General features: G+C 37.6%; 2 protein-coding genes and 1 long non-coding RNA gene across 4 annotated transcripts in view; all 3 read right to left on the reverse strand.

Annotated features, from left to right (window-relative positions):
• LOC134816575 (IST1 homolog) overlaps window positions 1–13,826 on the reverse strand; it is a 74,303-nt gene that overhangs the window by 1,938 nt on the left and 58,539 nt on the right. For both annotated transcript variants that reach the window (XM_063825494.1, XM_063825487.1), the window contains exons 2-8: window positions 5,779–5,869; window positions 5,490–5,566; window positions 5,226–5,329; window positions 4,942–5,029; window positions 4,593–4,676; window positions 4,356–4,469; window positions 3,937–4,128 (exon numbers count right to left, since the gene is read on the reverse strand). In XM_063825494.1, coding sequence (XP_063681564.1) covers window positions 3,937–4,128; window positions 4,356–4,469; window positions 4,593–4,676; window positions 4,942–5,029; window positions 5,226–5,329; window positions 5,490–5,566; window positions 5,779–5,866 — 747 coding nt within the window. In that variant the 5' untranslated portion in view covers window positions 5,867–5,869. The remainder of the gene's footprint in view (window positions 1–3,936; window positions 4,129–4,355; window positions 4,470–4,592; window positions 4,677–4,941; window positions 5,030–5,225; window positions 5,330–5,489; window positions 5,567–5,778; window positions 5,870–13,826) is intronic.
• Window positions 6,194–8,052, reverse strand: LOC134813202 (serine/threonine-protein kinase 4-like). Its single transcript, XM_063820892.1, has 2 exons — window positions 7,977–8,052; window positions 6,194–7,626 (listed from the first exon to the last, which is right to left on the reverse strand). Exon 2 carries the CDS (start codon window positions 7,577–7,579, stop codon window positions 6,596–6,598), a length of 984 nt encoding a protein of 327 aa, XP_063676962.1. The 5' UTR covers window positions 7,580–7,626; window positions 7,977–8,052; the 3' UTR covers window positions 6,194–6,595.
• Window positions 11,798–12,987, reverse strand: LOC134823213 (uncharacterized). The gene is made up of 3 exons (XR_010161266.1): window positions 12,721–12,987; window positions 12,332–12,538; window positions 11,798–12,040 (listed from the first exon to the last, which is right to left on the reverse strand). It is a non-coding gene; the product is annotated as an uncharacterized LOC134823213 (long non-coding RNA).

Here is a 13,826-nt window from a genome sequence, read left to right on the forward strand (position 1 = left end):
TTTTCGGGTGTTTTCAAATTTGAGATTTCAAAGCCAGATTTTCGGCTTTAGTTGGCTGGGACATGCCCAAATTGGTGTGGATGAGTTGCATAGAGGTAGTACAAGTGTGATCCGTTGCAGAAATCCGGGTTCCCAAGATTCAAAATGACTTGAAAAGATTTTGTAAAAAATTTGAGACATTTTGGAATCCATGGGAATTTTTTGGAGACATCCATATTTCGCCCTAAAACGTCTCCAATGAGTTTGGTTGGCACCCTGGTTGATCTGGAAGTACGTTACCAGTTATTTGGGGCCTTCAGGGGGGAAAATGGGCCGAAAAATGGGCCGAAAAGGGGCATTTTCGGGTGTTTTCAAATTTGAGATTTCAAAGCCAGATTTTCGGCTTTAGTTGGCTGGGACATGCCCAAATTGGTGTGGGTGAGTTGCATAGAGGTAGTACAAGTGTGATCCGTTTCAGAAATCCGGGTTCCCAACATTCAAAATGACTTGAAAAGATTTTGTAAAAAATTGGAGACATTTTGGAATCCATGGGAATTTTTTGGAGACATCCATATTTCGCCCTAAAACGTCTCCAATGAGTTTGGTTGGCACCCTGGTTGATCTGGAAGTACGTTACCAGTTATTTGGGGCCTTCAGGGGGGAAAATGGGCCGAAAAATGGGCCGAAAAGGGGCATTTTCGGGTGTTTTCAAATTTGAGATTTCAAAGCCAGATTTTCGGCTTTAGTTGGCTGGGACATGCCCAAATTGGTGTGGGTGAGTTGCATAGAGGTAGTACAAGTGTGATCCGTTGCAGAAATCCGGGTTCCCAACATTCAAAATGACTTGAAAAGATTTTGTAAAAAATTGGAGACATTTTGGAATCCATGGGAATTTTTTGGAGACATCCATATTTCGCCCTAAAACGTCTCCAATGAGTTTGGTTGGCACCCTGGTTGATCTGGAAGTACGTTACCAGTTATTTGGGGCCTTCAGGGGGGAAAATGGGCCGAAAAATGGGCCGAAAAGGGGCATTTTCGGGTGTTTTCAAATTTGAGATTTCAAAGCCAGATTTTCGGCTTTAGTTGGCTGGGACATGCCCAAATTGGTGTGGGTGAGTTGCATAGAGGTAGTACAAGTGTGATCCGTTTCAGAAATCCGGGTTCCCAACATTCAAAATGACTTGAAAAGATTTTGTAAAAAATTGGAGACATTTTGGAATCCATGGGAATTTTTTGGAGACATCCATATTTCGCCCTAAAACGTCTCCAATGAGTTTGGTTGGCACCCTGGTTGATCTGGAAGTACGTTACCAGTTATTTGGGGCCTTCAGGGGGGGAAAATGGGCCGAAAAATGGGCCGAAAAGGGGCATTTTCGGGTGTTTTCAAATTTGAGATTTCAAAGCCAGATTTTCGGCTTTAGTTGGCTGGGACATGCCCAAATTGGTGTGGGTGAGTTGCATAGAGGTAGTACAAGTGTGATCCGTTGCAGAAATCCGGGTTCCCAACATTCAAAATGACTTGAAAAGATTTTGTAAAAAATTGGAGACATTTTGGAATCCATGGGAATTTTTTGGAGACATCCATATTTCGCCCTAAAACGTCTCCAATGAGTTTGGTTGGCACCCTGGTTGATCTGGAAGTACGTTACCAGTTATTTGGGGCCTTCAGGGGGGAAAATGGGCCGAAAAATGGGCCGAATGGGTGCCAACCAAACTCATTGGAGACGTTTTAGGGCGAAATATGGATGTCTCCAAAAAATTCCCATGGATTCCAAAATGTCTCCAATTTTTTACAAAATCTTTTCAAGTCATTTTGAATCTTGGGAACCCGGATTTCTGCAACGGATCACACTTGTACTACCTCTATGCAACTCACCCACACCAATTTGGGCATGTCCCAGCCAACTAAAGCCGAAAATCTGGCTTTAGAATCTCAAATTTGAAAACACCCGAAAATGCCCCTTTTCGGCCCATTTTTCGGCCCATTTTCCCCCCTGAAGGCCCCAAATAACTGGTAACGTACTTCCAGATCAACCAGGGTGCCAACCAAACTCATTGGAGACGTTTTAGGGCGAAATATGGATGTCTCCAAAAAATTCCCATGGATTCCAAAATGTCTCCAATTTTTTACAAAATCTTTTCAAGTCATTTTGAATGTTGGGAACCCGGATTTCTGCAACGGATCACACTTGTACTACCTCTATGCAACTCACCCACACCAATTTGGGCATGTCCCAGCCAACTAAAGCCGAAAATCTGGCTTTGAAATCTCAAATTTGAAAACACCCGAAAATGCCCCTTTTCGGCCCATTTTTCGGCCCATTTTCCCCCCTGAAGGCCCCAAATAACTGGTAACGTACTTCCAGATCAACCAGGGTGCCAACCAAACTCATTGGAGACGTTTTAGGGCGAAATATGGAAAACAAAATTTTGACATTTTTTTTTGGCAAATATGGTTCGCCACCCCCCCTTTTTTGTCTTCTTTTCGCATGTGAAAGGTCTTAGTTTGTTTGAGGGACAGACCAGAACTCAGTTAAGCCATATACAGCTAATTTAGGTGCTTAAATATCAATAATACGTAATTCCCCTCTAATTCCCCTCCAATTCCCATGAAATTCCCATGGAGACAATGTCTCCAAAATGTCTCCAAATATGAGGAATCATAATATCCGTAAATTAAATACAAATTTCCACAACAATCGACTTCCGAACGTTTTTATGATAAATGAGATGTATGAGATCATCATTCTACTGATCATTCATCAGTTATGTCACAACTGTGTATCTCAAAATAACAGATGAAAAGACTTCCATGAGTCATGTTAAATATGATAATGGTAAGTACTAAGTTTATTGAGTAGGATCTAATTTGTTTTTTCACATCTCGCTCACAATCAGTAACCACTCACTATATTTTCACTCACATTGTGTATACACCATCTCACATGTATTGTATCTTTTACCTTATCATCTGTTATCACTTACATCTTAAATCATCTGTTATCACTGTACATGTCATTCCATCACACGATCACAATCACGTACTTGCTGTTTAGTGGATGTTTTAAGTTTATTGAATAGCAGATCGAGTAGTGTTGTACATATATAGATTTTGATTCTAATTTTAGTCGAGTATTTGAACAATTTGTTGTCGTTTAGCCATTTTTGATTAATAAATTTTATGAGACAGTTTTCTCACATATTTACCAATTTTGTCAGCATGAATAAGAAGTTGTTACTTTGAAACGTCGTTTATCCTAACAGTGCAATATCATTTGTCGCAAATCAGAATAATCAGAAACTATTTGGAAAAACCCAAAAACTGTCTATTGATCTAATTTGAGTCAGTATTTGAAATAAATCAAACTCACTAGTCACTATATCATGTGTTGTCGTTATAAAGCACAGACCAATATTAGCTGTCAGTCATTTCACCTAACATTACTAGCACATATCATAATAGATGCAACAAAACTCATATTGTGTGGGGAAATGAGTGCACTGAAGTCTTTTTGAAAGTTTATGGCTTATACAACCGAACCTCTATACACTGTGCCTCTCTATACCGCTTTTTCTACACCGTGTACTTTTTACCCCAAGAGGCCCGGTATATAAAGGTTTGACTGTTATTACAGTATTTTTAACATTTTTACAAATCAACAATAATGAAAGTGATAGTAGTGAAACATACATTACTGGGCCCTGGCTGTGAGATATCGTTACATGGAGGGGGTAAACTTGATGTAGATTGTGTGTGATGAGTGACGTTTGATGACTGAAAGATATCATGATAAGACAAATGAAGCGATCGACTGGAACTCCCCCCCCCCCCCCCACCCAATTGGTTAGAAATTCCCGCCCATCTAGATTCACAACATAGCAACAAATCTTAGTCAATAATCATGCGTGACTTAATTAGGAACAAAAATTAAATTATTAAAATGAAAACTAATTTACCAGCGGGGGAGGATCCATCTGAGGGGGTCCTGATAGTAGATCTCCAAACCCTGCAAATCCAGGAGCAGGGGGTATGGATCCAGCTGGCACATTGCCACCACCTCCACCACCACCACCACCACCACCACCACCACCACCACCACCACCACCACCACCACCGTTATCTGGATGTGAGCCTAGGTAGTCCTCTCCCTGGGTAGTGAGTGCGGGTTATATAGTGTTATATACATTATACATTATACATTATGTTACATTATACATTATACATTACATTATACATTATACATTATACATTATACATTATACATTATACATTATACATAGTGTTTATAAACACTAGTACTACTGCATGTAAAGCCAAGGGGACAATAAACAGTCCCCTTAACTAAATAGTGATATGATAAATGTAAACACTTTACCATCAGATAGTCCTGCTTCGGTTCAAATGGAATGTTATGAGCATTTGCTATCTCAATAAGATACTGTTCAACAAGTTGTGGGGACGGCTGCTGCAACGTTATCTTGTTCTTTATCTGAACAAATCGAAGGTTGGAATTTGAGAAAGAATCGTTAATACACATATAAATTTGTATCTCAAATTCTAATACAACTATTATATGTATGAAATAGATTGTTTGGCTAAATTCTGTACTTACCCTTGGATCTACAGCTCCATTTGTATTATTTCGTGCTTGCTGAGCAAAATCCTTCCCGAATTTGTGGGAGAGCAGGTCGGCAATCTGAAAATATTTAAGTAAAACTGAGTCAAAATATGTACTATATCGTTTAAAAATGTTCTGGTGGACAACCAAATTTAGTTTTAGCCAGAGCTCTTCAATAACTGCAGCACAAGCATGAAATATCTTAAAGTGAAGAAGCGAATTATTTTGTGTTGTGTAACAAGTTAAGACAGTGAGTGTTGTGTAACAAGATAGTGAGTGTTGTGTAACAAGATAGTGAGTGTTGTGTAACAAGACAGTGAGTGTTGTGTAACAAGAAACTTACAGCTTTAAACTCAGCTATATCGTTTTGCATACGAGGAGCAACCCATATAAGAGTACAAACTGGTGTGGCGAGTCCATCGTCACAAAACCTAAATATAGACAGTCAGAAAACACATCAGTTAGAGGACATATTGTTCTAAAATTTTAGAGGAAGAGGAAAATAACAGGAAGGAAAGTAATGTTCAAATTGAATAATTAAGTGATCCAAGCAGAATTTTAGAATTAGCAAACGATGTAATGAGGAAAGTAAATGTAAATTGTAGATACGAAAGGAATGACATTTACTTTTGTGTTTCGATAAGACCGATTCTAGCCAGAATAAGATCACAGTACAGTTCCAAACACTCCATAGCTTCAACAAGGTAATCATCTCGAATAATGTGTTCTACCTGAATGTTTATCAGGCTAATAATGCAGATACCAATATCAGTTACTGGATTTATCAAACAAAGATTGCTAAAAAATAAGCTGAGTTTTTTATTAAAAGAGCTTTCAGTACAGTAATCAAAAGAAATATTATTCAAACTGAAAAGCAAACTCTAACTCTACCTTAATCCTAGCCCTATCATCTTTGTTTTGAGCTAAATATCCAGCAATTTCCTTCCGTGCTTTTACATTCAACTCAGCTGAAGATAGAAATTGTTTGATATAACATAACCAGATCCGGAGGATCAAACTAAAAAATTGCGATCAAAGTTTTCTAAATATCCTTATTCCTTATTAATATGTAGAATTAATTACTATCCCTCTCTGGATACCGATGATATTTACTAACTGTCATACTTTATTATCAATTAAATCAAAGTATGAACATAAAATATAAGAAAAAGCAATTTACTTTTTTTCTTCTGCAGAAGTTTGAGCCTGTTAATGCACAACCTCAAATTTGTTTTTAGTTTTGAGGATGAGAACCCTCCTCCAAACATCCTGTTGATAGAATAAGTTAATTCAGTAGGTTATACTTTAGTGTGACTAACGTAAAATGGAACTGTAGAATCAAATATCATTCTTTAAAGATATTCCATATTGTTTTCATGTTGTATTACTGAAGTTAAACACGTGAAAAGATGATAAAAGTAACGGAGTTGATTATCAATAATTCCACATAATCAATGATCATTGCCGATTTTAGGTATACCTCAATTGTATAAAAAATATATTTAAAGAATGTACCAGATTTACAACTTTATGAAACGCCATGATGATACCGACAAAATAATTGAAATGCAATACAAATGATATTTTAAAAACTTAAAATTGTGCCGACTGATAGTCATATTATGCACATTAAAAACAAAACTGATCAACTTATTTGAACGATGTGAAGTTGCAACCCAAAAAAACAACTGCAACCGATCTAAGTTTGGTTTGCAAGTTCTACCCAAAATAGTTAAGTATGGAAATTATAAATAGATTATAAACTTTAAAGTGATGTCACATGCTAAAGAATAGAAGTCACTAGCAATAGATATAGATTCGGATGGGAAGGTGAGGCATTACTTTTATGACATGTGACAGTAATACCTGATCAGCATCACCAATAAAACCCCCCAATATAACTGTCACATGATTATAAGATATAACCCACCTCCCACCAAAATACACCTCTATAAGCCGTATAGGGATCACAAGATTAATCACTTTCTTTTTCTCTTCTAATTATATGGTAACACAGGTGAGCTTGATCTTCGTTGTACTCTTATCTTCTCTACAAGTTGAAGAAGCTCAGACGAAGTTTTCCGATCTGGTACATTATCTATCAGACACTCTTTCAGCAGGGTTCTGATGTCACGACTACTTATCTGTGTAAGGAGTGGCTCCAGCACCTCTTGCCTGAAACCACCACTTTTATGAACCTTTATAAAATCTGCTTGTTGAGACCACAACCCATATGCTCCAAAAAAGTCAGGTTGATGAAATACCATTTCCAAGATAACAATCCCAAGGCTCCAGATATCCTCATTAAATCCTTTGTGTTCTTTTTTATCTAGAAGAATCTCTGGACCACACCACAGGTAATTTCCAACTTTGCTGGAGGGTGCATCAGTATTGCGTAAACTTGATGTTTCAGAAACACACTTTGTTATCCCAAAGTCAGCCAGTTTTGCTACGTCGTTAGCATCAAGGAGCACATTGGCAGCTCTTAAATCTCTGTGTATAAATTTCATTTCATTATGTAAATACACCAACGCTTTAAGTATATGCTCAATGTATTTTAATGAACTAACAGTTCTAAGGACAGGAATGGTTCTTGAATTCACATCACGTGTTATGGTCGACAGTTTCGTTTCAAGTGATGAATTTTCCATATATTCCATGATAATGTGATACTTATCAGTGTTTATGCATTTATGGGCCATTATATAGTGAACAATGTGAGGATGTGCGAAAGTCTTGTGTTTCTCTATCTCCTCTAAAAATAAAGTTGCATTATTTTTGAATGGCACCTTAATGGCAACTGTCTCTCTTCCAATGCTGTCCTGATGCTTGTACACCTTTCCATATGATCCACGAGCAAGGAACTGAAAGAAATCTTCTGGGGTGTCAAAGAAATCGACTGGAATATTAACATTAAAATCATTAAGTCGATCAGGAAGACAACATTTGACACAATTCTTAGGTTGAACGCCAGTGGTCATTTTGTTGATCGTGTTTTGCAGAAGAAACGTTTCTCTTTGCTCATCATCTGTAAATAGTTGACATCAAAAACTCAAATTTTTTCGGGTCTTCAACCTTTGTCAAGGCAGTTGAAGTAACTGCAGTGGTCATACAAATAAAATTAAGTTTCAAATTGGACAATAACTTATATTTTACATTTCTTTGAACATGTAATGGCAGGTTGTTGATTATAGTTGTTGATTATAGTTGTTGTTTATAGTTGATTATAGTGAGACAAAGTGAGTTTCTCTATGATATTATAAAATTTCTAGACAAGCACTGTAAACTTGTTTTTGAGTGGAATATTCGTTGGGACTAATACTGAGGTTATAGTAACATTCATTGTAAATCTAAAGCTGGAGGCTGCAAGGTTTTTACCTGGAGACCTCAGGATATCATGTTTATAAACATGGAGATTAGGCGGAATGACAGGCTGAGCGCGGCCCAGTAACAAGGTTTGTGTTGTCAATACGTTTCTCACAGCGGTGAAAAGGGGGATTTCTCACTACATTAACAGTATTTACAAACGTCCTATCATACTAATGAATAAGTCGTTGATGTTTTATAAGATTTCAATTTAAACAATATATATATTGTATATATGCATTTAATTAAATCAAGTGATGCAATTGGCAAAGCATAATACGCAGTTAACCGAAACTATCCACTGATACCAATATTATATGAAATATAATATTGGACAGGAATGAAATCGTAAAATAAGCTTTAAGTCTTTTTTGATATTTGAAGAATTTCAAACAACATAAACATAATATAACTGATAACAATGACCCTATATAAAAATTCAATAAAAATGTTAGCTAATTTTATAAAAACCCTTAAAGTATAGTTTCAAATTTTTTGTTCATTTTGTTATTTCTTGCCTTTGTGAAATGTGACCTCGTAGATCGGTGTGCGTTGTTTTTGACATTGTTGATTGTGCTGTGAATCTTATGCGTGTCCTCACATGTAGGCCTTAATTGACGATGTCAATTCTTCGCAGCTCGGCGAGGCCTTGACGGAGATATGTTACTCGTTTGAATTTCTTCGAAGTCGCGCGCGCCGCTTTCTTCTCGAAATGTTACCGACTGCAAGTGCTACGAAGTAGCGCGCGCCGGGCCAGACCGGCCTTGCTCTAACCAAAGCCCTCTCGCTTGTAGTAGCGCGCGACCGCCGAAGCAGAAGGTGGCAAGGGAGCTTATATTCTACTTGTGAAACAAGCGCGTCACGCTTAATAGTAGAGGCTCTTACGCGTACGGGCATTGTCTGCTCGATACACTAGGGACCCCAGATACACCTTACTAGACGTATTTTTGACCGTAGAATCGATTTAAAGTGGTTTTAAGATGATTGGACTGATTTTTCTGGGTTAAAATCGCAAAAAAACGATTTTTGGGCAAAAAAAGGCCAAAAAACCATGTTTTTTGATATTTTGAACAAGTTAATTTTGTTGGCATGTCGGCAAAACTTGCATGGAGATAGCTAAAACACACCCGCACAAGATGGTTTAAAAATTTTAAAAATCCCTCTATTTTTTTGGGGGTAAAAATCCAAAAAAGTGGTAAAAATTTTGACTTTTTTGCTTGAAGTTTGAATAATTTTTTGCAGTTGTATTAAATCAACCCAAAAATAGTCACATCGTGTTTGCCTAAATTTTTCCTTTCCGAGAAGTACCCACTTCATATACTTTATCGAAGTTTGAATATTGTCACTCTGCAAGCGTTTTTGCCAAATTTTCGACGCACACTACGCGCAAAAGCATTTAGTTGTTATCAATTGGCACATGCGCGTTCATCATAAATTTCAAACAGCTATAAGGAAAGGAAGCAGTTCTAACGAGCTCTTCTCAAACACAAGGATATAACTTGTGAACTCGGCTAGTATATATGAAACATTTGTCATGGAGTTGTAGTGGGAGTTATGTGCCTCGCCGGGCTAAAGTAGTGGATGACCTTGCTGTACGGCAAGTTAAACAAGGATCTGAAACTACTAGGTTCCGTGCAGACTCAACTCTGCACCCGTGTCAATGTGTTCATTATATGCAAGCCTCTTGATTTATAACTCAGCGAGATTATGTCCGTTCTAGCTCATATTTTCACACCAAATAGAAAACAATGTCATCTTATTGCTGACAAAATATGAATATAATTACTTTATTTGCCTTAGAGTAATAGACTGTCAAAGTTTAAAACGCGCATTGGTATAGCACGTGACTAATAAGGTTAAATTTATACTTCTTAACATATTATCAATTCTTAGACATCATACTATTGTGTCCAATTAGCGGTTAGGTCTCTAAACTCGTAGTTGACATACGTTGCATGCCACTTTTCTACTACCTTACAAGACATATTTATAACGTACGAAATGTGGCGGTTTTCCGAAAATTTCGCCATATTTTCGGACCGCCAAAATTTCGGTCGTCGTAATAGAATCCGTCGCATTATCTTTCAGCTTATTTCAATGACTGTGCCTTCACTGCTTTATTTTGTTTCTAAAAAGTAATATCAAGTAAAATAAATAAATAAATTCTGGCATCTTGGGACAAATTATCACCACACCAATGACGAATTGAATGTCAAGCAATACAGTTTAGATTTGCATTAAAATACATGTATGTGCTAACAAGAAAGTCTTAATACAGACTAAGTTTGAACATGATTTTACCGAATTTCAGAAATTTCCTTACTCATTACTGCTTACTGTCACAAAAAATGATGAAAAATACCCTTATTTTCTGTGACGTCCGAAATTTGACGGTTTTTGTTCAATTTCGCCATATTTTCGGACCGCCAAAATTTCGGTCGCCGCAAATTAGGCCGCCATAAATATTTCTTGTAAGGTATAATTATACACATGGCTATATGTGAAGGCGAGGCCCAGTTGACCATTGTTTTAATGATCTGGCGCGCGCTACTTCGAAAAAATTTATACGAGGCCCAGTAAAGTATTTCGCCGATTTAACGAAGAGATCGGTGTGGTTGCAAGAATCATTATTATATGTTGTAGCGCGATGTTGATACATGTTTCGTATCCAAATATCAGAGATATTATGGATACACCATGAAGGAACACCTCTGCGCGGCGTAAGTAAATTTACAAGTTCGCGCGAAAAATTGTCTTATTTTCCTGGCGCTTTGTTCTCGCGCCGGGAGTGAATCACTAATTAGCTAACTACTTCACTAACATAAAGTAGTGGATGACCTTGCTGTACGGCAAGTTAAACAAGGATCTGAAACTACTAGGTTCCGTACAGACTCAACTCTGCACCCGTGTCAATATGTTCATTATATGCAAGCCTCTTGATTTATAATCTACAATGCGAAGTAAGAGTTACCACGTTACTCTTTTATTTCTCCGTTAAGCCTACAATTCTAATAACTAACAATGGAGTATGAGGTCAATTAAATGTCCATAGATATGGATTATAGAAATTATATAAACACATAATTGAACAGCATGAGACAAGTGGAAAACTAACAAACGAATAGATTTCAAGCTCGTAAAGGATCGTTGCTGGATATTGGAGATTTCAAAACTGTAGTCAGACAGTCAAAGTTCTCTTGTCTAACTTTAGTGCGTATCGAACTTGACTCCAGATAGAGCACTTTAGTTCGACAGAGTCGAACCTCAGGGTTTGTCGAACTACATGGTATAAGTGACGAACTAGAGTGCGTGTCGAACTTGGGTACGTGTACCGAATCTACCATGGTAAAAACATCTTCACACCGTAAAATGGGCAAAAGCTACAATAACGGTTCCTCCGATATTGTTTACAGCGGGCAATATCCTTTATTTCATTCAATTCTTCTGAAGTGTTCATGACCAAATTACGGTCTTTAGGATCGTCCATTAATAATTTAAGGAGGCTTTTGCCGGGACAACCTATACACCCTTTTAATTTTGACAGGGCAGCTCAGAAGTAGATGGTTCTAAAACAAAACATAAATAAATCTAATCCCTTTAAAATAAATATGCTACCTTCTAGCTTACTCATAGAACACAACTCGGAATGAGCTTTTATACTTCATATTCAAATCAAGCGGTAAGTAAATATTGATAATATAACTAACTCTACTGCATTATAATCCACCTTGCGTGGCTGAGAGGACCAATTCGTTCTCTCGACAGTTCAGGACTCAGAACCCCTTAAATTTTTTAATGGCAGGTCTATCCTGTGAAGGCACCAAATAAATCTTTGCAATTCCCATCCAAAATTTTTCTCTAAGAGGGCTATAATCCCATTGTGACGTCCGGTGTTGACGTTAGTGGCGTAACAGCCACAAGATCTTAGTGGCGAGTTGTCTAATGTCGATCCTAAGCTCATCACAATGCTGCATCTTTTCTCCCGTCAAGGTAGAGCGACTCCACTTTCAGATTCCGAAGGTCTTCTAACTCATTCTCTTTAGATCGCTGCACTATCTTTGGATTTCTTCAGTCTCCTGAAATATATTATGTCACAATAGATCATTAGATGATACGTAAAGATACTGTACAGGCAATCCATGATTGTTGATTTGTTTGCATACCCAAAAATATTTCTTTTACATTAATAGCTTATAAAAACCCCAACATTAGGATGTATTTGAAAAGTAACTTAAAACGACATGCAGAGCGACCAATAACGCCTGAATCAATGCTTGGTAGCACAAACCGGAGGTTAAAAATGAATATTTGACCACATGGTGACATGGTTGTTGCATGGGTCACTTGCAAGTTCATATATCACATACTTGGTTTTACATTTCGGAAAGCAGCGTGGGTTTCAGAGTTCCGACTCCACTTGAGGATATGCTCCTGATAGCGTAATCCAGTTTCTTTATATTTGGGATAACCTCCGAAACAGAAACCCTGTCCCCCTCCGCCGCTTTTGTGGTGATGTAGAATGGCTTCAGTACCGCAATAGCTTTGGTCAGAAGATCCCAATCGTGAGGAGTCATCTGCAAAATTCAGTTGATCAATGCTTAGCCTGTACATTGAGAAGTGAGCTAGGAATTAGGAGGTCCAGCGGACAAGAATTTGTTCCAGTTACATTCCAGGGACATTGATTCTCTAAACTTGATGTTAACTAGTGCTACTCAGAAAATGAGAGATGAGTCAAAAGAGCTGCATGTAAACTGACCTGTTGAGATGCAGACAACGATAACTCTGCATTTTGAGCGGTGATTGTTATTGCATATTTTTTATTCTGAAAGGCCTGGAAGATCATGTAATAACTGTTCCATCTCGTGTCCACTGCAACTGGTCTGATGAGAGTTGCCTCTACTGCTTGATTTTCATTCAGTAGACGTTTACCTGCATGTGCGGGATAGTTTAACATATGATAGTTAAGAAATGATAAACGCAAGTCGTAACAATGATAGTTTTGCCAAGATTATGTCACTCAACGAACATGTACCTACGGCAACATTTTAATCAAACGTTATTAATGTGTACATTTCAGTCCACTAGTATTTAATATTAGCCTGTAATAGCTCAATAAAATGTGACCTCCAGATCAGTAAAATTAGGGGTGCTGGAAGAGCTGCATAGAGTCCACTAGTATTTAATATTAGCCTGTACTGGCTCAATAAAATGTGACCTCCAGATCAGTCAAATTAAGGGTGCTGGAAGAGCTGCATAGAGTCCACTAGTATTTAATATTAGCCTGTACTGGCTCAGTAAAATGTGACCTCCAGATCAGTAAAATTAGGGGTGCTGGAAGAGCTGCATAGAGTCCACTAGTATTTAATATTAGCCTGTACTGGCTCAATAAAATGTGACCTCCAGATCAGTAAATTTAGGGGTGCTGGAAGAGCTGCAAAGAGTCCACTAGTATTTAATATTAGCCCCAAAAAAGCGGTCCTGGTCGAGCCTTGGCTTTAACGAGTTGGAAGCAACCAGAGAGATGGTTAGATGTATAAATTTGGGGATTGAAGTGGTTTGCAATAACCAGAGAGATGTTAAACAAATTGAACAACAGGTTGAACAAAAAAGCATGTGTAAAAAGTTATCGAGTGATAAAATAGGACAAAGGAGAAAGCATAGATATGATCTTAGGCAGCTAGACGCCAGCTAGCTCATCGCGGTGTCACATGACTTTAATACCACGATATCATTGGTCATCTATATATCCAATGCGAAATATAAATATAGCGCGTTTTTCATGAATTAGTAGCGCCGTACAAAAATTAAGCGGTTTGGAACAAAATTACAAGTTTTCAGTTTACAGAAATATTGAAACATTTC

Source organism: Bolinopsis microptera, chromosome 1 (genome assembly GCF_026151205.1).
Source record: "Bolinopsis microptera isolate Bmic1 chromosome 1, MBARI_Bmic_1.0, whole genome shotgun sequence".
NCBI lineage: Eukaryota > Metazoa > Ctenophora > Tentaculata > Lobata > Bolinopsidae > Bolinopsis > Bolinopsis microptera.